The following is a 26795-nucleotide window of genomic DNA, read 5'->3' as shown; positions in this document are numbered from 1 at the left end:
CCTGTAACTTTTTAAGGAGACAAGTAACAAAAAAAGAAAAAGAAAAAAACGAAACAAAATATAATGTATGAGATATAGTGAAATAATTCGCAATCTGTACTTTGGAGAAAAATGTCAGGAAAATCGTAACCTGTATTCTGGTGTAGTAATTGCTAAAGCAGTCAAATTTGACTCCTGTCTTATCCAGTAGCTGTATTAGTGTCGCGGCCCCTTTAAGGACTTGCTCCGTCATGACAGTGGTGGTGACGTTGAGCGCATAGTTTGTGTGTGAGATCCGTGATGATGTCCACCGTCCGGGTGAATTTTATCCGCTGTGATCCACTACAAATCTCCAGCGGGACTCATATTCATTGACGGGTGGCTTCTTTCAATGGCATGTCATCAGTTTAGGCTTGAGTCATCTGATAGCGCGGGTTGTTCGGTGCGGATATCGGATCCAGCGCAGGCCCGGTGATGGTCGCGAATGAAGCCGAAGAGAGCAAGAGAGGAGCGGCTGTGATTTCTGCGCTCCTTCGGTATGACGCCTTCACTTCCACGACTGAACTTAACACTTTATACAGCTTATAATGCACTATGTAATCAACATTTAACTCCTTATATTTCTTTGTTAAACTGTAAAGTTATTGTTAAGCGTTTTTATTGTGTGGTTATATTTGTTATATTTAATAAAAAAGGTTCATATATTTTAAACATTTATTTTATTAAAAATGTATTTCAGTTGTATACTGAGTAAATATTTTTTATTAAAAATCTACATATATAACGTAATTTAAAATATAATATAATATATATATATATATATATATATATATATTTAAATAACAAATATTTAATATTTAAAGATATATTTAAAAAAAAATGCTTATATATATATTATATAATGTATTTATTTATGCATGTGTGTGTGTGTATATGTATATGTATATATATATATATATATATATATATATATATATATGATAGGGAAATAAATATATAAAATATATAATAAATAAATAGGGAACCCATGCATTATAAGCTGGACCTGAACCAGCACTATTTACTATTACTCTAAAATGTAAAAAAAATAAAAAAAAAAAAAAAAAAATAGGTCTGTCCAAAAGTCTGGTTGTTTACATCGTATTTGCAACTCAATATGCATAATATTTATGTGCGTTTTAGTGCTTAACAATTAGACGCTGCTTTGATATTTTTTAATGCAATTACAAATATAAGTTTAATTAAAAATGTCACATTAGTATGCAACACATTAAACATTGTAGTTTTCTGTCTGTCATTTGTTTGGAGTGTCATGAGTGTTTGTGATTTCTTATGCTGTCTACAGCTGATTCCCCGTGTGCCAACTCATCAGAGCACACAACACGCACCCGCAACATAATCAGCTTCAGCGGGTTTGAATAAACAGCCTCCAGATGAGCAGTACAAGATGCCAGCAGCTGAACAACTAGGTAATGATGTGTGTTTTACATCACAGATGACACTCAATCAGTCCGGGACATAAGTCTCTACTTGATTCATTGGTTTCATCTCTCTACACTAGCAAAAACAAACACACAGTACTATGATATAATCGTATTCTGTATAATAAATAAATGTGTTTATTTATTTTGGATCACTTAGTTGTGAAACACTTGTTTCCTTTAAACTTTAGGGCAACGTTACCACTTTCTTTGGTTTGTGGTTGACCTGTTTTGATGACCAGATATATGGTCTGAAAAACACACCATCCACCTGAGGCTATTTTGGGCTTTTCAGGTGTTTCTTGACTGAATTAAGCACGAGGCTGCTGTTTCTAAGCAGACCTGTTTTTATTTTTTAATTCATGAACTAGATCTGTTTAATTAGGCCATTCATGCTGTGTAAGATGTCTTTAAGTCTATGATTTTATTTTAAATATGACATGACATGACAGATATGGAGGTGATGACCCCTCTGATGGAGGAAACAGGAGGTGATGAGGAGGAGGATGTAGATGTAGATGAAGGTCCAGAGCATCTACCACAAGGCATCACGTGAGTCTCACCTGGTGTCTCAAATCTGGGTTTCTCTTGTAGATTGTAGATGTTTGTTTGCAAACAACAATTGCATCTGTAACAAAAATGTGTGTGCATATGTGTGTGTATATATAAACAGCATATTCACACATTACGTCATACACTGCTGTTAAAAAATGTTAATGTTTTTACCAGAAGTCTCTTATGCTCAACCAAGTTCAATTTATTTGATCAAAAATACAGAAAAAAATAATATGAAATATTATTGCAATTTAAAATAGCAGTTTTCTGTTTTAATAAACTTTAAAATATAATTTATTTCTGTGATGCAAAGCTGAATTTTCATCAGCCATTACTTCGTCAGCCATTAGTCTTCAGTGTCACATTAACCTTTTGAAATCATACTAATATGCTGATTTATTATCAATATTGGAAACAGTTGTGGTGCTTAATATTTTTTTTGAAACCTGTGATACTTTTTATTTGATGAATAAAAAGATTAAAAAGATCAACATTTATTCAAAATGTAAATATTTTCTTTCCATTTTAAATAAATGCTGTTCTTTTTAACGTTTTATTCATCAAATGATCCTGAAAAAAGTATCACAGGTTCCAAAAAAATATAAAGCAGCTACACTGTTTCCAACGTTGATAATAAATCAGGATATTAGAATGATTTCTGAAGGATCATGTGACACTAATGGTGCTGAAAATTCAGCATTGCATCACAAAAATAAATTACATTTTACAATATATTCACATAGAAAACAGCTATTTTAAAGCACAAAAATATCTCACAATTTTACTGTTTTTACTGTATTTTTAACCAAATAAATACAACCTTGATGAGCATAAAATTCTTCTTTAAAAAATTAAAAATCGTACTGATCCCGAACTTTTGAATGACAGTGTACACGTTGTAACCTCTAGTGTTTCTGACATCTTTCTGCTTGAAATAACAACAGTAATGTGGACAAAACATTTGTTTTCTCTGTTCTTCAGGTTTACACAAACCCTGCTGCATCTCCTAAAGGGGAATATCGGCACAGGATTGCTTGGTCTTCCTCTAGCAGTGAAGAATGCTGGGATAGTGGTATGTAATATCTCAGCTTCTTCTGTGAAAACTTATAAGTGTATAGATCAAACAGTCCTTAATCTTAATTAAGTTCTTAATCTCAAAGTCCAGCCCTGAATATGAACACACTTCTAGTTTTTATGTCCAGGTTTTCAGGTTCAGACTGTTAGTAAAACCAGATCATTCTAAGTACGCCATGAATCTGACTTGCAGACTATAAAACCTGAAAATGCTTGAGGCGAGAATAAATGTATTTGTTGTTCCCACAAAATACAATTGCAGCTTTATTGACCCTGTAATTAGATTCGTTTGTTTTCACCATCATCTCCTGATGGCCGGATACAAACTGTTTAATGGGTGGACAGATTCAAATCTGAGTTTAAAACAGGTCGGACTGGTTTACAAACTAAACCTGTATAGACCGTATTATGTGCTGACAGCCCAACTATTGTTGGTTTGTACGTGTATCAGTCCATAAACTTTATTGTCGTCATTAAACCCTCATACAATAAGTAAGCAAAGTTCATGCTGAGAGAGGAAGATAAGGCTTTATTGCTGTAGACTACACTTAAAACAATTTAAAACTGCTTTAAAAGTGTCTAAAACAAACAATTCTCTGTTTTCCTCCAGCTAGGTCCGGTTAGTCTGGTTCTGATGGGCGTTGTGTGCGTTCACTGCATGCACATCCTGGTCAACTGCAGTCATCAACTGAGTGAGCGGTAAGAAGCACAGCCAATCACATTTCAGCTTCTTTTTTTTTTTTTTTTTTTTTCTGGCATGATGTTGAAAGATGTAGTTAAAAAGAAATATGAGGGTGAAACTTCATTTTATTAATGGAGAAGTGGTTTGATGTTAAAAAGCAGAACTAGGACTTGCATAACTGACCATGTTTCTGTGGTGAGTCAGGTATTATGTTTAGTGATTATTTTCTTAAAAAATATTCATTTCACATCAGAGCTGTGATGTGAGCAATGGCTGACGCATGTGTTTATTTCACATTGTGCCTTGGTGCTAACATGACCGACCTAGGTTTGAATATATTAGTTAGGGTTATTATAGTTACCTTAACACTAAAACCTTTAAAAAAAAAAAAAAAACATTAAAATAGTGTTACTTAAATTAAAGTAAACTTTTACTGAAATTAAATATTTAAAAATATATATTTGAAGTTGAAAAAAATAAATAATTAAATACATAAATAAATAGGGAGTCTGTGCATTATAAGCTGGACCTGAAACAGGGTTACTGAAAACTATTAACAAACAAACAAATAAATAAATAAATAAAACATGAATACATAAATAAATAAATAAATAAATAAAAACAGTTTCATAACTTGGAATTAATAATAAGTGAAAATAAAATAAATTATTTTAAAATCTTAATAAACTTATTAATAAACTAATTTTTGTCATCTAGTTGCCGATACATCATTTCTAATTTTTCCACTTAGATGAACTAAAATAAGTAAAACTGAAATAAAAATGTATAAAATCTATGCAGTTATATTTAATAATAATAATAATAATAATATTTAAAACCTAAAAACATTAACCTAAACATTAAAAAATTGTTACTTGAAATAAAATAACGTTAAAAAAACTTTAACTGAAATGAAATACTAAAAAAACTTTTAAAGGCAACATTTCTCATTTTCATTTTCTCATACTAAAATAATTAGAACTAAAACTGAGGTAAAAATATGAAATAAGAACTGTATGGACATGTATTTAAAAATGACTAAAATGACAAAAACACTACAAAATTACTAAAACATTAAGTAAAATTAAAATTAAAAATTAAAAAATAAAAACTGAACTCAAAATATAAAAATAAGAATAATTTTTATAAGAATAAAACGTACAATAGTATCTGTAATGTTTTAATATGTTTTTATTTAAAAATTTTAGTTAAAGTTTTAGTAATTTAGTTTTTTTTTGTCTGCATAGGTTTTATTAATTTTTATTTTAAATTTATTTATTTTAGTTCGTCTAAGTAAAAAAAAGTGTTGTCTTGGCAACTTAATTCCAAGTACTGAAACTGTTTATATATATATATATAATAGATTTAGATTTATTTATTTATTTATAATAGTTTTCAGTTTAGTTAATAGCGCTGGTTCAGATCCAGCTTATAATGCATGGGTTCCCTATTTATTTATTTATTTATTTTTGGTGACAGCCCTTTTGACCTAAAATATTTATTTGAAGACCCGTTATAATTTAATATTTCAATAATTTAACAATATATTTGCATGCTCACAGTTCTTTGTTCTATGTTGATTAATAGTCACATGACACCATGACATGTTTTGATTATTTTATATTATTTAAGTTATTAAATATAAATATAACTGCATAGGTTTTATTAATTTTTATTTCAGATTTACTTATTTTAGTTCATCTAAGTGAAAAATGAGAACTGATGTATTGGCAACTAGATGACAAAAATTAGTTTATTAATAAGTTTATTATTAAGATTTTAAAATAATTTATTATATTTTCACTTATCATTCATTCAAAGTTATGAAACTATTTTTATTTTTTTATTTATGTTTTATTTATTTATTTATTTGTTGATTATTTTTCAGTTTAGTTATTAAACCCTGGTTCAGGTCCAGCTTATAATGCACAGACTCCCTATTTATTCATTTATTTATTTATGGTCTCAACCCCTTTGATCTAAAATATGTATTTGAAGACCAATTATAATTTAATTTAACTAATTTGACACAAAACAGGTGTTCATCTAAGCTTTTAGATAAAGCATCACACAGTTCAGGTGACTTTCAGATGATTGTGGCCCCCTGGTGGAGATTTTTTTCCCTGTTTTTCTTTGAAACTGTTCTGGAATTCTAACCAGACGTTTAATCCTGTTGGTGACGGAGAACTGAAGCAAGCAAAACCTGCATGCAGCGAGAGCTGAATAAAGAGTCTCCTGTGTTGCATTTGAAGGGCCGTTCCTGATGGATAACCTGGAAAACACATTTCATTAGCTGTTCAAATAAACATGAAAGCCTCGGATTGTTTGTCAAATTTTAGTCGTAGTGTTATTGCACTCAGCTCGAACATTTGAAGCTTGTATTCTCTGTATTCTGAACGCAGCGGTTTCTAGCGCGTGGACTTTCCTGCAGTCTGATTATCCGTCTGTGCGTTCACACTTCTTGCATGCGTTCCTTCTTCAAACACGATCAAAGACGTCTCCCTCGGGTCTGACTACAGGAAGCGCAGGCCGCTGCATCAGTCAGAAGTGGGCCGGGGTTTACAGCGTGTGCCAGTGTTCGACTGAAGAGTTGTCAACCTCATGCTCATCAGTGTGCTGTCACACGTTTGCCAAGTTATGGCAGTGAGGATATATGACAGACGAGAGAGATCGATATATTGACTAGACCACTAAATCAAATGACGCTTGGCTGTTTGGACATTATTGCATCAGGACAGTTTTAAATAACTGAAACCTTAAACATTCATATCTGATTTGTGTGAAATTAGTATTTTTGGGGGCTATTGTTTTGTCTTTTATCCTGGTGATATGACTGATGAAAGACAGGAAGTTAGTCACAAGAGAGACGTAGTAATAGGACTGTGACATAAGTGGATTAAAAGCTAATATTTCAAGCTGCAGTCCGTAACTTTTGGCGCCCTAGTGGTTAATTAACAGAACTGCATGCATCTTGCGGAAGAACATTGTAGCCGGAGCTACTTCTCTATTTATGACAAATCACGCATCAGTACTGGGTTACTCCACAGCGGTTTACTTTAAAATAGTCTGAATATAAAAACCTTTTATAGGTGTACCGTAGTAAATCAGGGTAAGCCAAAAACACAGTTTGGAAAATGGTTTCATGATATACTCGCTTATTATATAAATTTTGTACATTTTAAACACAAAAAGTTATGGACTGCAGCTTGAAAAAAAACAAAAAAAAAAAAAAACAGAACCATCAAAATAAAAGACTTACTGTAAAAAAAAAATTATAATTAAATAATTAAAATATTTTTACCTGCATGTCATCATGTGACCATTAATTAACATCACAGACCTGATACATTGTTCAATTACTGAAATATTTAATTCTCAGTATAGTATTTTAGACCGAAGGGGTTCATCTGACCAAAATAAAATAAAATAAAAAATAAAATAAAATATTAAATAAAATATAAAATACAATAAAATATAAAATACAAATACAAATACAATAAAATATAAAATTAAATTAAAATAAAATTAATAAAATATAAAATACAATAAAATATAAAATAAAATTAGTTTAAAATAAAATAAAAATACAATAAAATATTTAATAAAACAGGGAATCCCTGCATTATAAGCAAAGCTGGACTTGATTCAGGCTTATTAGATAAACTAAAAACTATTAACTAAAAATAAATAAGTTAGTGATGTACTAAAATAATGAAGGTGAGTGTGACATACTAAAGTAACTTAAAATAAAAATAATAAAAACTATATAGATGTATAAACAAAACAAAAACTAATAAAAATGGCAAAACGCACAAATAAATGTCCAAAATTTTAAGAAAACTTTAAATAAAATAAAAAAATAAAAATAAATTTATTAATAAAAACTTTAATAGTAACTCAGTGAAGCTAAATAATACTATACTGCATCAGCTTAACAAGCCCTTTCAGTTAATAATAGGAATTATTGTGTTAAAATAGTTTTAATTTGGTGTATATGTACATCTCGGTTGCTGTAATTGAATTGTATAAGCCTTTAGCACATAATATAATATATTATATTATAAAATATACTGTCTATATTTGTTGGAAGCAAATCATAAAAGAGGTACACTACCATTTAAAAGTCTGTGATTGGTAACATTTTTTTACAGTTATTTTTTGGAAGTAAGTCTCTTATGCTAACCAATAATAAAATAAAATAAAATAGTTCATTTGTTTTAATTTGTTATATTGTTTTAAAGCTGTTATTTTTGCTCTGCTTTGTTCATGAAGAATATTTGCCTGTGTTTCTCTCTCTGTCTGTCTCTCGTTCCTCACAGGTTGAAACGTTCCCCCCTCGGTTACAGCGACACGGTTGCAGTTGCCATGGAGATGAGTTCCTCCCAGTGCCTGAGGAAAGGTGCTCATTTTGGGAGGTGAGCTATCCCATCATGCAGTTCATTGGCATGACAGACCCTCCCCACACCCCCCACACCCCCACGTGTGCATATGTGAGAGAGAGAGAGAGAGAGAGAGAGTTAGAGAGGGCAAATGTCTGTACTTGAATGAATATATTCATTAGAGTGCAGAGAGACAGGACGCTGCCTGCAGTGGTGTGTTTTCAGATCTGCTGTCCCACACACAGAGAGACCTCACGCACAGAATCTTAAAAAGATCTGTCAGGAAATGCTGCCTCATTTTTATCGGTGTCCAAAGATAATCTCATGCATACTGGAAAATGAAACTCTGACAAAGCTACTACTGCTACAAATTAACAACAATAATAATAATAATAATAATAATAATAATATTACTATTATTGTATGATTATTATTAATTTTGTAGTAGTAGTAGCTTTGTCAAAAATAATTATTATTATTTTACAAAAACATTTTATATTGCATATATAGCAGAACATTGTCATCATTTACTCTGTTTTGGATAAAATACTACATAGTGAGAAATATAATATATTCTATTTATTAAATTAAATATTCTATATTCTATTTATTGAATTAAATATTCTATATTTATATATTCTTAATATAAAATTATAATATTGTACAAATAATATATATATATATATATATATATTATTATTATTATTATTATTATTATAGTAATACTACTTGTATAAAATAAATGCATAAATATTGCATTGCTATATTTAAAATAAATGGAATATATTAATATTGTAATAATTTTTTAAATAGCATATATGACTAAACTGTCATTATTTATTTATAACTATAAATTCTGTCATAATTAATAATAATAATAATAATAATAACTATTATTATTATTAAAATAGTATTTTTTATTGTAATATTTTACTGTAAAATAAAGCATTACAGTGTTACAAATTGTATAATTATTAATTTCTTTGGAAAAACCTGAAATCACCTTGTTTTTTGAAACTTTATGGTAAAACTGAATTGCATTTTTTTTTTCTGCTAAAAATAGTGATTGAAATTTAATATGTATTTTTATAAAGCTCCAGGTTTGCTGTGATTTATATATTAGCATTGCTTTAAAATAATAATAATAATAATAATAATAATAATAATAGTAGTAACTATTATTATTAATATTACTACTACTACTACTACTACTATTAAAATAGTATTTTTTATTGTAATATTTTACCTTAAATTAAAAACTGTATAATTAAAATGATGATGATGATGATGATAATAATAAAAACAATAATTATTATTGTCATTATTATTTAATAAACAAAACTATTAAAATAAAAAATGCTACTATTGTAATATTTCACTTCAAAATAATAAATCAAGTATTTAAGAGAAAAAAATGATTAATAATAATAATATAATATTAATTATTAATTTCTTTGGAAAAACCTGAAATCACCTTGTTTTTTGAAACTTTATGGTATTTTTGCCTTTTTTTTTTTTTTTTTTTTTTTTTTTGCATGATCTTTAAATGTTCTCCTTTTTATTTTATTTATTTTATTTATGTATTTTTTGGAAAAAGAAAGTGATATAGGTTTCAAACAATATGAGGTTGAGTAAATTATGACAGTTTCCAGGGTTATTTTAATATTATTTATATATGATTATAGTTTTTATTCATATTTTACATCAGCTTTTTTTTTTTTTTTTTTTTTTTACTTTCATTAAATGTACTAAATATTTTTTATATTTTCATTACATTTTGCGAACATTTTCAATTCATATTAGTGTAATTTTTCTTATTTTTATTATGTACTACTTTGTTTTTTTCGTCATTTGTTTTAAAAAAAAATTAATTTTAACTTATTTCCATTAGTTGCAAAAGCAATATATTTAAACGAGTGCCTTGGAATATTTCGTTTTTTCAGCCAATATATTTAAATTTTGTCTTTTTACATTTTTATTTCAATAGCGAAAAAAATGTTTTTAATAGTTTTAGTTAACAGTAGCAATATTTCCATGTTTAGGTGAACTATCCTTAAAAGGGTTAAAATGGCTTTATTCTGATTTATGGCTTGATTCTGATTGGTCAGACAATCCTTAGTCGTTTGCTTAGTCGCTAAACTGAATTATTGACCACTGTTGCAGCTGTTTGCCTCCACTATGCTAGTTTCATGTCTCTTTTTGCTTACATAATACAGTAATTTTAACTCAAACCAATATCTTTTTCAGGCACTTGGTGAATTTCTTCCTGGTTTTGACCCAGCTGGGCTTCTGTAGTGTTTATTTTGTGTTCCTGGCTGAAAACATTAAACAGGTATGTGTGAGAACAGAGCTCTAAAAGTTCATTTTCTCCATAGATAAACTGGTTTTGATTATGTGGCAGAGCTCGAGCCAATGAAAATAAATGGAAATACACATTTCTAGAATGAGGACCAGTAGCTGCCAATCACAGCTCTTCTTTGAATGTAACCACCAATCAAATTCTTACTTGGAATTAAGTCAAAGCTGTGTGTTTTTGTTAGGTGATGGAGGGAACTCATCTGAACAGCTCTGTGGAGACTGTACTGTTAAATGGCTCAGACGAGGGTGCCGTCTCCCCAACAACACCTCCTGTTGCCGCGGCTACAGGGCTGGACCTGCGGCTCTACATGGTCTTCCTCCTTCCCTTCATCATTGTGCTGACCTTCATTAGAGACCTGAGGAACATGGCCGCTCTCTCTGCCATCGCCAACCTCTGTATGGCTGTCAGCCTTGTCTTCATCTTCACATATATACTCAATGTAAGTGTGTGTGTTTGTGCGGTAGATTTGGGAACAAAAAACTGAATTGCATTTTTTTTTTCTGCTAAAAATAGTGATTGAAATTTAATATGTATTTTTATAAAGCTCCAGGTTTGCTGTGATTTATATATTAGCATTGCTTTATAATAATAATAATAATAATAATAATAGTAGTAACTATTATTATTAATATTACTACTACTACTACTACTACTATTAAAATAGTATTTTTTATTGTAATATTTTACCTTAAATTAAAAACTGTATAATTAAAATGATGATGATGATGATGATAATAATAAAAACAATAATTATTATTGTCATTATTATTTAATAAACAAAACTATTAAAATAAAAAATGCTACTATTGTAATATTTCACTTCAAAATAATAAATCAAGTATTTAAGAGAAAAATGATGATTAATAATAATAATATAATATTAATAGTACTACTACTACTAAATAGGAACTATTAAAAAAAAATTATAATTATAATTTTTGTAGTTATTGTAAAATAATTTAACAAAAATTTTTAACAAAAACAATATAATATTAATAATAAACAAAACTATTAAAATAAAAAAATATTACTAATATAATTTCACTGCAAAAATAAAAAAAATCAAGTATTTAGGACACATAATAAAATTAGACACATAATAAAAATTACTACTAAAATAAGCTATTAAAGTAATAATAATTATAATAATAGTAATAATAATAATAATTGTTGTTATTATTATTATTATTAGTAGTAGTAGTAGTAGTAGTAGTGCTACTACTACTAAAATAAACTATTAAAGTAATATTAATATTGTAATATTTGTGGTCATTGTAAAATAATTTAACAAAAATATCTAACAAAAACAATATAGTAATAATAATTATAATAATAAAACTTAAAAAATATTGCTAATACAACTTCACTGTACAATAAAAAATCAAGTATTTAAGAAACAAAATAAATATTTAAAAAATAATAAATATTTTAATTACTACTACTACTCGTACAACTAATAATAAAAGAAGCAATTAAAGTCATATTAATATTGTAATGTTTGTAGTTATTGTAAAATAATTTGACACAAATATTTAATAAAAATATAATAATAATAATAATAATTATTATTATTATTAATAAACAAAACTATTAAAATAAATATTACTAATACAACTTCAATGTAATAAAAAGTATTTAAGAAAAATAATAATCATCATTTTACTTTACAGTACAACTGTCAAATACAATACTAATATGACTATACTAATATATTAATTATATCTTAATTTCTTAATTTTCAAATGCTAAACCATCAAGCTTTTATTTTTGCATAAACCTCTTGGATCCCTTACAACTGCACACTTTTGCTGTAATGAAACGTCTGATTATCAGCACTTCTCATTACAAAGTTGGAAAAATGTTTGCATATTGAATTTACAAATGAATGTTATAAGCAACTCAAACTGATGTAGAAATGAGCTTGTGTTGTATTTACTGTGAACCTTCACTTGTGTGATTTGATAATTGCACTAAGTGATATCATGATTTTGCTTTCAGATTTATCACGTAGCACTTAGTGTGTGTACGTCTGTCTAGTCTCATACATCCTCATTGTTCAGCCTAGGAATACAACTGATACAAGTCTATGCATGCAAACTCTCAAAAATTGCATGCAGCCACCCAATCACATTGGAGGCATTTTTATATGCATCAGATTGTGAGGGCTGTGGGCGGCTGGTACGTCTACGGCTGACACCAGATCTTTACATGTATTGTTCCTGTAATGTGTATGTGTGTGCGTCTCTCATCCTCCACGCTACAAAGAAAGACTGCAATTATAACCCTGATGTGAAACTATATCATGCCTTTTATAATCTCTGGCTGTCTGTAGGATGTGAGCGATCCTAGACGTCTGCCGTACGCCTCCACATGGAGGAAGTTTCCCTTCTTCTTTGGAACAGCCATATTTGCCTTTGAAGGAATTGGAGTGGTGAGATGATTATTTGACATCTCTTATACATGGTGTTTGATGTTAATCAATGTAATTTTTTATTTTGATCAATTTTTCCTTTGGTATTGAAGAAATTAGGTATAATTATAATTTTAAAATATGAAAATAAACTACATATAATTTTTTGCAATCATTTTAAAATGTATCTGTTTATTTGTATGTTTGTTTTTTTACATTACTTAATTTTTTACATTACTTAATATGTGCATGGTTGGTGATTTATATGAGCCTTCTTTTAAAAACATTCAAAATTTCTATTGGTTTTCCCTTTGGTATTGAATAAATTATTATTATTATTATTATTATTATTATTATTATTATTATTATTATATATATATATATATATATATTTATTTTTTTTTTTTCATATAAATTTATATATATATATATATATAAATTTATAAGGTCATGGAAAGACAGTGGTGGATTTTTTTTGTCTTCCACCATTAAAGCAACTTGTGAAACATTTTTTGAAAAGGTCTTAAAATGAACTTAAAATGTATTAAACTGGAAGTGCTGATACTTGCAGATACTCATGCATTCATGCATTCCCATGACCTTGCCGTTGTTAGCGCCATACTTTGCTATTTGAGCTACAAGATGCATGATATGCTTCTAAATTTGATCAAAGGAAGGCGTCTTAGAAGACAGCATCATCTTGCGCACTACTTTTTGGACTATGCTTTGTGCATGCGATGCCTGAAGCAAAGCTTCACCGCCTACCAGTCAATCTGCTATACTTCTCTCTCATTTTGTTTGTGTAGGTTCTTCCATTGGAGAATCAAATGAGGGAACCGAAGCGATTCCCTCAAGCCCTCAACATTGGTATGGGCGTCATCATCGTCCTCTACGTGACTCTGGCGACGCTGGGATACCTCCGCTTCGAAGACGACATCAAAGGAAGCATCACGCTTAACCTTCCACATGATTCCTGGTAAATTTGACGCATACACACTTAAAAAAAAATCCATCAGTCATCAGAGAAGTGATCTGAATTTCTTTGAAAGTTCAAAAGAACTGCGTTTAGTTGAAATAGAAATCTTTACTGTCACTTTTGATTACTTCAGTGCATCCTTGCTGAATAGATGTATGATAAAATAGTATAAATCAATACAAATAAAGTGATGCACATTGAACTTTAGGGAACTCATGTGGGAAAAACAGGTTCAGTTCTGGCCTTAATCACGTTACCATCCAACTCTCTGCTTATGTTTTTCTCGACTACCTTCATAAGTAAAAAGCAGCAATAAAATTTTAAAAAGTCCCATCCATCACATCTGAGTGTTAAGTCAGTTCAATTTAGTTATTGCAGCGCAGAGTGGAGTTAAATTCAGAGAACTAATATTAAACTCCTGGCTGGAGTCTTTGATGCATCCACTGCATTTACTGTCAGAAACATCTTGAGTGATTGATCGCAGCTCAGAGTGACTTAAGATCAAATTACAGATAAATCAAAACAAGCTGCTTTCAAGTTTAGCTTTAACTAAAGCCTGCCATTTCCAACTAACTTTCATGGAGACTTTTATTAGCAGTTAGCATATTTCTAGATCTCATTAGCATCCTGTCAGCTGAGGACAATCTGCCACCAGAGCCAATATCTGACTCAGCATCTGGTTTGTTGACATATCCAGCAGTGACGGCAGTGTTCTGCAGTGTGACATGCATCTGAAATTGTTAAACAACTGATTAGGTGTTCAAGCGTGTAGTGTTGAAACCCTATTGTAATTGTTAGAATGGTCAAGGATCAGCAATTGTAAAACTGATTGTGCAGACCAAACCATAAGTCGTAGAGACTTGAAACTTGGAGGGATGGTAGTACTCTCACCACCGACAATGTGACCAAGGCTTGCCCCAATCGGCCTGACAGGGGTCAGGGGTCCTACAGCGATCAAAAATACAAAATTGCTCAAAACTCCTAAACCGTCAGTCGCAGGCGCAAGTGTGTTATGTCGTTGAAATTCATGACCCTGGCAAAATTTGGGGGTATTTTGAATTTTTTTTGAAAGAAATCTCTTTACGAACTAGTCCTAGGTTTTTCGCCCAAATGGTAACTAAGCCAGCGCAGAAAGATTCTCTGGAGAGTGAATATCAATAATTATCAAAAAAAAAAGTTTAACTTTCCCCTCCCCGTCGCAAAGGGATGCCAAAGTGTTTGAATGGGCCGGGGTCACTTTTATTAAAATGCCTGTAACTCCTGAACGGAGTAAGATATTTTTCATCAAACTCAGAACATTAACGTAAGAGCTCAAGCGGAGGTCACAGGACAAAAATAGTGGAGCTTGGCCACTTAGTGGCACTATATGAGGGAAAAAAAACTAAATTGGCTATACCTGCGCACCATTTGTCCTATCAATGTGAAAATTGCTATAAGGTCTATAAGGACATCTGCGTATCTCAAAAAACACAGCCACCATCAGCCAATGAAGTTTGATCACCTATTAGAAAAAGTTAACAAAGGCCAATTGGAACGAAACTTTGTGGGCCTGGTCGACTCACGGCCCCAAAGGTCTGTGAGAAATTTGAAAGAAATCGGCCAAATGATTGTACATTGTGCGGTTTTCCGCACATACATGCGATATTCATGCGAACTTCTCATTCTGGACAGCTTTGCCTCTAGAATCACTGCTGTCAATCAAATAGTTTGTTGTCTACTTTTGTGAACTAGTCCTAGGTTTTTTGCCCAATCTGGGAAAAACCAGTGCGGTACAATTCTCTGGACTGTCTAGGCCAATAATTATCAAAATGTTGAATGTTTATCCTTTGGGAAGCTCTAACGGATAGTTTAGAAAAGGGGCCTGTCAAAATTTACCCAAAAGCCTGAAGGAAAACTCAAAACTTCATAAAACCCCCTGAACACATGCGACAGGTGATTCTAAACAAGCATGCAAAATTTTTAAGGAGATCGGACCACAGCTGGCACTATAAAAGTCAGAAATGTTACAAAAAAAAATATATACAATTTCTATTGCGAATTACCTGGCTTTGCCAAAAATGCTTTTTAAAATCATTGATTTAGGTGGTTACAGGCTTGCTAAATAATTTTTAAAGGCTTAAATGCCTTAAAGCGCATGAACCCCGGTAATTGCTGTTTGCAGCTGTATTTTTTTGTGATTATTATGCATGTAGATTTTTAATGACCTTGTACAGTGAAACTGTAGTTTTTTTTTTATATTTAATCAGCTCACAAGAGTCATTTGTTCATGAATCAAACTTTACAGATTGTGCTGTAAGCTTGTATTTACTAACATGTTTTTTTTTTATTATCGTACATTATTAAATTTTAGCGTTAAAATCTATTTCATACATTTTTTTTATATATATATATTCTTATAAATAATCATTTAAGTTACTGTTTTTGGGGTCTTTTTTAAATAAATGTATACTTTTGATCTGTAAGGATGCATTTTATTGATGAAGTGACAGTAAAGACATTTATAATTAGAATTTTTTTTTTTACAATTTCAAATCGTTTTTTTTTTTTTATCTTGAACTGTCTTTTAATCAAAGAATCCTGAAAATAAAATATATCATGGTTTTAACAAAAAAATATGAAGCAGCAGAACTGATCTCAACAAGAAATATTTCTTGACCAGCAATTCAACATAGTAGAATGATTTCTGAAGAATCTTGTGACACTAAAGACTGGAGTAATGATGCTGAAAATTCAGCTTTGCATCACAAAAATAAATAACATTTTAAAATACATTTAAATAGAAAAGAGTTATTTAAAACGGTAATAATATTTCGCAATATTACTTATTTTACTGTATTTTTTAACAAATAAATGCAGCCTTAGTGAGCACAAGACAAGAAAACTTCTTTTAAAACACGTTTTACTCCAAACTTTAAATGTTAGTGTAATTCTTTTAGACTTTACCAACTAAGTTAATGAGGAAAAACAAAACAACAACAAAAAAAAAACAAGCTGTGAAATTGGTGAAAAACATCATAAATTAGTCAGATCTAGTATTTATTAGTTTTTAAAGGAACTGATTTCAAACTTGTTCTCAACCCTACTGCTGAAATCAGCATAGTGTGGGTTAATGATTTTTCAACAAACTCATAGTCTATGCATTGAGTTTCCTTTTGAAGTCGTGTTGAAATCCTGCGTTGCATCATTGACGTTCTTCAACCTTTAATTGCACATTCTGTGGTTTCTGACTGGATCAGTTCTCTGTTTCTCTGCAGTATTCATGTGTATGTGTGTGTGTTGCAGGTCTAATCAGCTGGTGAAGGTCTTGTACTCGTTCGGTGTGTTTGTGAGTTTTGCGGTGCAGTTTTTTGTGCCGGCGGAGATTTTGGTTCCGCCCGTGTGCGAGCGCGTGAGGAAGACCTGGAGACGGGTGGCTGATCTCAGCCTGCGAGCGCTGCTCGTCTGCCTCACCTGTGAGTGAACAAACACACAAACACACACATACATATGCTCTCATCCAAAACACAGTGAGCTGCCTCAAACAGCATTTTAAGGCATCTTAGTCATGTCTTTTATGCTGAAAGCAATCGCAGAGTGTGTCGAGCATAGTGAAAACAAAAGAATCCAAGATGGTGAATCAAAGAGAAATGTTGTATTGCATGTATACTAATGTGTTGCACCATTAGCTTAGTATGTTGGTAGTTTATTTTTTACGCTCCTCCTTCATCATCCTCTTTGTTTCCTTTTTATTTTCTCTGCACTTCTTCCACCCACCCATTCATCCATTCGTTCTCTTCCTCGCTCCCCGCATTTTTTCCCTATTCCTATCATCTTCTCATCCTAATCCTCCCTCTAGTATTCATTGGTGATGAGAGGAGAGATAGTGGAGGTTTGTTCCCCTCCCAAAGTGATGGATGGATGCTGTGAACCATTGTAAACCTGAAGGCTTTTGGATTAGTTTGATATATGTTTTTTATCTTTGGAAAAATTGAGTCTGCCACTGAACCGTGAACCACCCAGAGACCTAAAATATGAAAATAAATATTTGTTTAACACCGTCAGTCATGCAGGTACAAGTGAAAGAGCGTTTGCTATGAAGAAAGAGAATGGGAGAGGAAGGGAGCATGTTGCAAGAATTGTGTGCACGTGCCGGAGAGTGAATGAAAAAAGTGAGTGATGGTGTATGATTTTTTTTTTATTTATTTATTTATATTTATATATATATATATATATATATATATATATATATATATTAGAAATGGAGAAAAATGGGGCAAGACTGTGTGACGCAAGCCGTTAAAAAGGGATCTACTTATCAGCAACGTTTTCATATTATTTGTATCTTGTTATAGTGTTTAATATTTTGAATGCTTGTATTTTTATAGGTTCAGTTATCACTTTTATTTATTCATCCATCCACCATCTATTGTTCTATTGTTCTGTTCAACATTCCATCTATACATCATTCATTCCATCCATTGTTTATTCCATTCATCCATCTATTCATCCATAGTTCATTTATCCATCCATTGTTCATTCTATCCATCCATTGTTCATGTTGTCAGTCTATTCATCCATCCAACCCTTCATTCTATCCATCCATCCATCGTTCATTCTGTCAGTCTATCAATCTATTGTTTATTCCACCTATCCATCATCCTTGTTCAATCTATTCATTTTGTCATTCGTTCATCCATCACTCATTCTGTCCATTTATTCAATCGTTCGTTCATTCATCCACCCATTGTTCATTCCATCCATCCATCCATTGTTCTTTCTACCCATTTATTCAATCATTCACCCATCCATATTCTGTTCTTATATTCATACATTGTTCATATATTCATCCATCCTTTGTTCATTCTGTCAGTCTATCAATCTATTGTTTATTCCACCCATCCATCCATCTGTTATTCATTGTCAATTAATCCATTGTTTATTCCATCTGTCCATTGTTCATCCATCCACTGTTCATTCTGTCAGTCTATCCTTCAATCCATCATTCTATCCATCTATTGTTCATTTATTCATCCATCCATTGTTCATTCTGTCAGTCTGTCAATCTCATTTATTCCATCCATCCATTCATTGTTCATTCTGTCAGTCTGTCAGTTTATCGTTTATTCCACCCACCCATCCATCATTCTATCCAGCCATCATTATCATTTTTTCTGTCAGTCTAACCATCCATCCATCGTCCATTCATTCATCCATTGTTCATTCTGTCAGTCTATCTATCCATCATCCATCCATCCATCCACCCATTATTCTATCCATTGTTTATTCATTAATCCATCAATCCATCCATTGTTCATTCTCAGTTGATCAATCTATCATTTATTCCACCCATCCATCAGTCATTCTATCCATCCATTGTTCATTCTATCAGTCTATCAATCCATCGTTCATTCCATCCATCATTCTATCCATTCATCTATCTTTCTTTCTGTCTGTCTGTCCATCCATCATGAACGAATAAACAATGGCTGGATGGTTAGACTGACAGAATAAATGATGGATGATGGGTGGAATAAACAATACATTGATAGACTGACAGAATGAACAATGGATGGATGAATAAATGAACAACACATGGATAGAATGATGGATGGATGGGTGAAATAAATGATAGATTGATCCATCCATCCATCATTCTATCCATCTGTTGTTCATTTATTCATCCATCCATTTTTCATTCTGTCAGTCTATCAATCTATCATTTATTCCACCTATCCATCCATCATTCCATCCATCCGTGGGCTTTCGTCAGCTTGTTGAAGACCACTCTCACTGTTGCTCTATCAGTCTAGTGCTCTGCCTAGAATTTCGTCTAGATTTGTCTAAATTATTCTTTCAGCTCCCTGTCTATCTTTTCATTCTAGGTATTTTATCAATCTAGCTTTTTATTTTAGCTATTTTATCAATCTATCCATTGTATTCATACCATTGTTCTAGACACAATATCAGGTATTAATCCATTACTTTAGCTATTGTTCTAGCTGTTATTAATAGTAACTATTATTCTAACCACCTATCTATTGTTCCAGGGTTTTGTTTTTGCTATACATCATTCTAGCTACTCTTCAACAACCTATCTTTCTAGCAATCTACCTTTCCAGCGACTGATGCTGTAGCCATCTATCATTCTATGTAGATACAATCTTTCTTCTCCTCCCTCCCTAGTGGCCCTGCTCGCTGTTCGTTTGTCGGTCTTTTGTTCTATCCATCTCTCTGGTCTCCTTGGACATATCACTTTCTCCACTTATAAGATTTCTTTTATTGCATCCATGACTTTCTTTCTCTCTTTTGTCCCGACTTCTTGGTCACTCGCTGCTCCCTCTCACTCGCCAGTGTTTCAAGTTGCAACATGAAGGCATGCAAGAAGCATGGATGCCATTATTTAAAGGAAAGATATTTAACATTTCCAAATCCATTTCCATATCTGAGTAAATGATAGTTAAAGGTAAATGATTTTCATTGAGACTTGATTTTATCCAGTGGATTTTTCTTGGTTTATTGGCCAAGATGTTATTGGTTAATTTTACTGTCTCTGCCCACACAGCAGAGAAGTCATTACACTTTGATAAAAGATTATGAAAAACATTTGCAATAAAACGCACCGATAAGATTTGTACAATAAACCCAGGGACATTTATTAGGAAGGAAAAGCAGGTTTCCTACATTCTGAAAGTGATTATTTAAATTGGAAACTGAAACAAAAGTCAAATATATTTTTAAAAGGCCTGGAAAAGTCATAAAAATAAATGCAATTTTGAAATCCTTTACGCCTTCATGCTTTGTGAGCAAATTGTTTTTTGGGTTTTTTTTCCAAGGCAGTCTATTAAAGTCTGATCCAGTAGTCACAAACACCTGAAAAAGTAATGGAAAATGTAACGACTCCAGTAATAATATAGTTTTTAATTAAAATGATGGAAAATTACAATATACTGCCTTTATGACTTTAACATTAATTAAAAATAAATACATTTTGAAATATGGAATTATTATTATTATTATTATTATTATTATTATTTAAATTATTATTATTTTATTAAATGTATGTTTTTTTTTTATCTACAAAAGTCTTTTATCCAGTCATGGCAATTTGTAGGTCAAAAGGTTTGTGTAAATTTTATATATATTTTTTTCAATTAGTTTTACATTATTTTAAAAATTTTTTTAATCTTTAAAGTTGGTTTCCACAAATCATTATTAGAATCATATAATCATATAATAATCTCTAAATGTGTGTATATTTTATATATATAAAGATTAAAATGAAATTTAAAAATAATGTAAAACTAATTGAAAAAATGTAAATAAATATATATATATTTTTTAATATTTATCTGTATATATCACATGTAGCTTGTAGGTCTTTTGGAGTGTTTTATGTTTTTTTTTATTTTTATTTTTATTTTTTTATTTTTTTGGAGGAAGTTCTAGAAGAGGCCCTTGGAAGTGCTTTTGGACAGGGTAATGAGCTCCGAAGGTTGCGGGTCTGTGGCCCGTGCTGTTAGATAAAAAGATGAAGTTCTCATTCTGTCACTCGTTCATGCTGTCTTTTATCTCCCTCTGTGTTCTTTCTGCCTGACGTGCTTCCTCCCTCTTTCCCTGGCCCAAGGCCGTCACCCCTCTGAGCGCTGTGATAGATTAGCAGGCACGTCGCGTGTATGGATATACGTGTGTGTGTGGGTGCTGTGTTTCATATAGTGTGTTTGTGGCGGTGTATGTCTTTTATGGTGTGTGTGAGAGCTGGGGCAGAGTTGAGGGACTCATTCAGTGTCTGCTCATTTATCTCAGTCTTCCTGAGGCTCTGTGAAATATTACCTGCCTGCCCTACGGAGACAGGCCTATCGTGGAGCTCTCTGCTGAGGCCTGTCGCAGAGCTCCGTGATAGGACTTATCACGCACCTGCATGCTGGGGCCCTTCGTTTTCTGAGAAGCCTCTGGCTTTGAGGTGTTTTGGTGGGAAGTTAAGTGGTTACAGCTCAGTGGTAACTCAGAGGTTGCTGCTTCGTTCCCTCAATGATCAAGCCATGAAATCTCAGGTTGGGCTTTTTTTTTTTTTTTTTTTTTTTTTTTTAGTATCAATATATAATAATGTAATTTTTTGAATTTGGTTTTATTTTTGTATTTCCCTTAGCAATTTTGTTGTGCATTTTGTTGTTGTTATTGTTGTTGTTATTATTATTATTATTATTATTAAATTTTAATACATAAACTTGAAATTATTTCAGCTAGAAAATGACTGAAATAAATGGTTAATAAGTAAAATAGTTTCAAATTTATATAAAATTAAAAATACTAATATTTATTAAACTCAATAATGCTGAATATGAATAAAATTAAGAAATTAAAATAAGAATAATTTAAGAATAAAATTACTGAAATAAAAGTTTAATAAATTAAATAAATAAATACATTTTTTTATATTATTTTCAGTTTTAGTTAACAGGAGGGCTGACTATATGATTCTAATAGTGATACAGAATTTGTTGATACAGTGTTTAAATTTTAAAATTAAAGATTAGGAGTAAAATTCATATAAAATACCAAATAAATTTTATTCATCTTGAAATATGAAATTATTTAATATTTATTTTTTAAGTTCTAATGCTGTATAAGAATAAAATTAATTACTGAAATAAAGGTTTAATAAATTTTAAAAAATGAAATACATTAAGGTATTTTTAAAGGTAATTTTAAATATTTAATTTCAGTTTTAGTTAAAAAAGGCTGATTATATGAGTCTAATAACAATGTAGAATTGGTTGATACAGTTTATATTTTAAAGTTAGAATAAAATTAAAATAATAAAAATACAAACATTTTAATAATAATTAAAAATAATTTAAGAAAAAATGACTGAAATAAAGGTTTAATAAATAAATGCAAATATTAAGGTTAAAAAAATAATAATAAAAAGAGTAAAATTAATATAAAATAAAAATACAAAAATTTTATTCATCTTGAAATATTAAATTATTTAACATTTCAGATTTATTAAACTAATGCTGAAAAAAATATTAAAATGAGATACAAATAATTTAAGAAAAAATGATTGAAATAAAGGTTTAATAAAAAAAAAATGTAAATACATTTTAGGTTAAAATGTACAATTAAAGATTAAAAAAAACTAATTGAAAAAATGTAAATAAATTTTAAAAAATCATCTTGAAATATGAAATGATTTAATATTTATCTGTAAATATCACGTGTAGCTTGTAGGTCTTTTGGAGTGTTTTTTTTTTTTTTTTTTTTTTTTTTTGGAGAAAGTTCTAGAAGAGGCTTTTGGACAGGGTAATGAGCTCCGAAGGTTGCGGGTCTGTGGCCCGTGCTGTTAGATAAAAAGATGAAGTTCTCATTCTGTCACTTGTTCATGCTGTCTTTTATCTCCCTCTGTGTTCTTTCTGCCTGACATGCTTCCTCCCTCTAAAGATTAAAAATAGTAAAATTAATATAAAATAAAAAATACAAAAATTTTATTCATCTTGAAATATGAAATTAGTTAATATTTATATTTATTAAATTTGATAACGCTGACTTGAATTGACTAAAACAAGTATATGAAATGGCAGTAGTGATCCTTGCTTGATCAATACCCATAAAACATCACATTCCTTAATTATTATTAATTTTTGTTTATTTGTATGCTTGTTTGGTCGTTTATAGATTTCATTTTTGAACATGGGTCCATGTGTTAGTGTTGGTGTATCTCTCATATCGTGTTCCCGAACTGTCAAACGTTTATCCTGAGGGTGGCAGTAGCACACAGAGAGGAGAAACTGAAGCGTTCATGCGTGTTTGTGAGATAGTGTTCAGAATGCATGAGTGCAAGCGAGAACCCAGTGTGTTACATGTTACTAGTTTCTTTTGCAATGGAGCAAAGGAGAGAGAGAGAGAGACAGGGAGAAGATGTAGCTTAGAGAGCAGGTGTGTGACACTTCACACTCGAGTCTCATGAATTAAACATATGTGTACAGCCTGAGTGTGTGTGCTTTTTATAAAAGGCTGCGGGGAGCGTTCGCAGTCATTCCACTAAAAGCTGTATATGTGTGTGAAGTAAATTGTTGTGCTTTTGTTTTAGGGGAAAGAGAGGGCTTTTGTCTTGCACGTCAGCAGAAAAGATGAATATTGATTTTTGATTTAGTTCTTTAGCCACGATTCTCTGCATACACCCGTCCATGAAACCAGTCTAGAGTTAAACAGATGCGCATACACACACACGCACACACACACACACGCTACAGTTCAAAACCACAGCCGGAGTAATTAAAAAGTTGTTGCTTTGTAGATTTTTGCACAACTTGCTCTGAAACAACATAGGTCCGCATCTGTGTCTTTTTTATTTTAATTAGTAGACCCCATAAGTATGAAACTTTGATATGTAACATGACTTGTAGTGCAAACAAGCAAAATTGAACAACATTTTGGCATTAGCAACACCTTAGCAACCACCCACATCACATAAGAAACTGCATTGTAACACTTTATATATGCTAAAACATTCTAGCAACACCCGAGCAACCGCTCAGAACACGAGCAACTGCTTTGTTATTGTTCTTATATCCCAACACATCTTAGCAGCAGACTAGCAACCACTCAGAACATCTTAGCAACACCCTAACAACCACCCACAATTAAATTGTTTATATATCCTAACACATCCTAGTAGCTACCCAGAACACCTTAGCAGCTGCATAGCAGCACCTTAGAAACCACCCACAACATTAACAACTTCATTGTAACCGCAACATCCTAGCAACCGCTTTGTGTTTTTATATTTCAACACATCTAACAACAGACTAGCAACCACTCAGAACACCTTAGCAACACCCTAACAACCCCCCACAACATGAGGAACTACACTGTGATTGTTTATCCTAACATATCCTAGTGAACTGTCTAGCAGCTCCCAAGAACACCTTAGCAACTGCATAGCAACACCTTAAAAACCACCCACAACATTAGCAACTGCACTGTAACACTATTTCGCAACAGACTAGCAGCCACTCAAAACGCCTTGCGAACACCTTAGCAACATCTTCGCAAACACCCTCAACATATGAGCAACTGCATTGTGATTGTTTATCCCATCACATCTTAGTAAATGGTCTAGAATCTACCCAGAACACCTTAGTAACTGCATAGCAACACCTTGGAAACCACCCACAACATTAGCAACTACATTCTTACATTATCCCACAACATCCTAGCAACCACCCACAACACATGGGCAGCTGCATTGTGATGGTTTTTATATCCCAACACATCTTGGCAAACAGACTAGCAATCACTCTAGATCTTAGCAACACCCTAGAAACCACTCAGAACACCTTAGCAACACCCTGGAAACCACTCAGAGCACCTTAGCAAAACCTTAACAACCATTCACAACACAAGCAACTGTATTGTGATTGTTTATCCCAGCACATCCTAGTGAACAGTCTAGCAGCTACCAAGAACACCTTAGCAACCGCATAGCAACACCTTAGAAACCACCCACAACATTAGTAACTGCATTGTAACACAATCCCAAAACACCCTAGCAACATCCTAGCAGCCACCCACAACACATGGCCAACTGCACTGTGATGTTTTTATCCAAACACATCTTAGCAAACAGACTAGCACTCAGAACATCTAGCGACCACCTTAGCAACACTCTAGCAACCACTCAGAACATCTTCGCAACACCCTAACAACCACCTACAACACAAGGAACTTCATTGTTACCGTTCATCCCAACACATCCTAGTGAACAGTCTAGCAGCTACCAAGAACACCTTAGCAACTCCGTAGCAATACCTTAGAAACCACCCACAACATTAGCAACTGCTTTGTAATGGTTTTTATATCCCAGCATATCTTAGTGAACAGACTAGCAACCACCCTTCAACCACCCTTTAATTTTTAGTACTTATTTCAGTTAGTTGACGAGGCAACTTTTAAAATTTTTTTTTTCAATTTCAAAAAACAACAACAAAAAAACAAACAAAAGCAAAACATTTTTTCTACTACACATGATGTAGTAGTGCTATAGCAACCAGCAGAAACACCCTAGCAACACCTTGGCAACCACTCAGCCCTGTCAGAATGTTGGCATTGAGTTTCTCACAGGCAAACACCATTCATGTTTTTGTGCTAACATCTAATTTTTCCTTTTCTTTGTCTTCTCTTTCTCTCTCTCAGGTGTAACGGCAGTCTTGATACCGAGGTTAGATCTGGTGATCTCACTGGTCGGTGCGGTGAGCAGTTCGGCGCTAGCGCTCGTCTTCCCTCCTCTGGTGGAGCTGGTGGCGTTTCCCAGTCAACCTCCTCCTCCTCTCCTGCTCCTCAAAGACCTTTCCATCGCCTTCATAGGCTTCATAGGCTTCCTGACGGGAACCTATGTGACGCTGGAGGAGATTATTTATCCCGACGACCAAGGACAGATCCGTCTCCGTGACGACGGGAACTGGACCACACCCACTACCTCACCTCCTTAAAGACCACACCCACAAACGAAGGACCAATCATGACCAATTGAGTTCCATATTAAAAGGGCACAGTGTCATTTTGAATACTGTAACGGCACAGACGCTGCTTCCTGTGAGCAGAAGACCCTGTCTTATAGAGGTTGAGGCGTTTTTTTTTATAGCTCAATTTGTTTTCATTCCACAGGCACATGCCAAGATATGTAAGTGAGTGATGGTGTGCATGGGAAATATTTCCTCTGTACAGACTTATGGACTTCCCGTGACTCCACCCTGTTCTAGATGGAATGGCTTTAGCTCCATCAGGTCGGTGAAGCGTATAGCATGACGGGCTGTCAGCATTTAACACTGCGGGACAGCACCAGAGAAATATTGCACACTGTAAAGAATGTACGTTCTCGCTGACTAGAGGTATTATTAATAAACCGATCGTTTCTCCTGA

General features: G+C 32.1%; 1 protein-coding gene across 1 annotated transcript; it reads left to right on the top strand.

Annotated features, from left to right (window-relative positions):
* The first annotated feature begins 253 nt into the window (after positions 1–253).
* Positions 254–26795, top strand: slc36a4 (solute carrier family 36 member 4). Its single transcript, XM_051129004.1, has 12 exons — positions 254–515; positions 1325–1448; positions 1913–2012; positions 2997–3087; positions 3700–3788; positions 8091–8186; positions 10398–10482; positions 10691–10948; positions 12842–12940; positions 13726–13895; positions 17178–17347; positions 26070–26795. The coding sequence occupies exons 2-12, from the start codon at positions 1427–1429 to the stop codon at positions 26363–26365; spliced, it is 1476 nt and encodes a 491-aa protein (XP_050984961.1). The 5' UTR covers positions 254–515; positions 1325–1426; the 3' UTR covers positions 26366–26795.

The sequence above is a fragment of the Labeo rohita genome, chromosome 15 (assembly GCF_022985175.1).
Source record: "Labeo rohita strain BAU-BD-2019 chromosome 15, IGBB_LRoh.1.0, whole genome shotgun sequence".
NCBI classification, from domain to species: domain Eukaryota; kingdom Metazoa; phylum Chordata; class Actinopteri; order Cypriniformes; family Cyprinidae; genus Labeo; species Labeo rohita.
The sequence above is the reverse complement of the archived record's forward strand: the minus strand, read 5'-3'. Positions and strand labels throughout refer to the sequence as shown.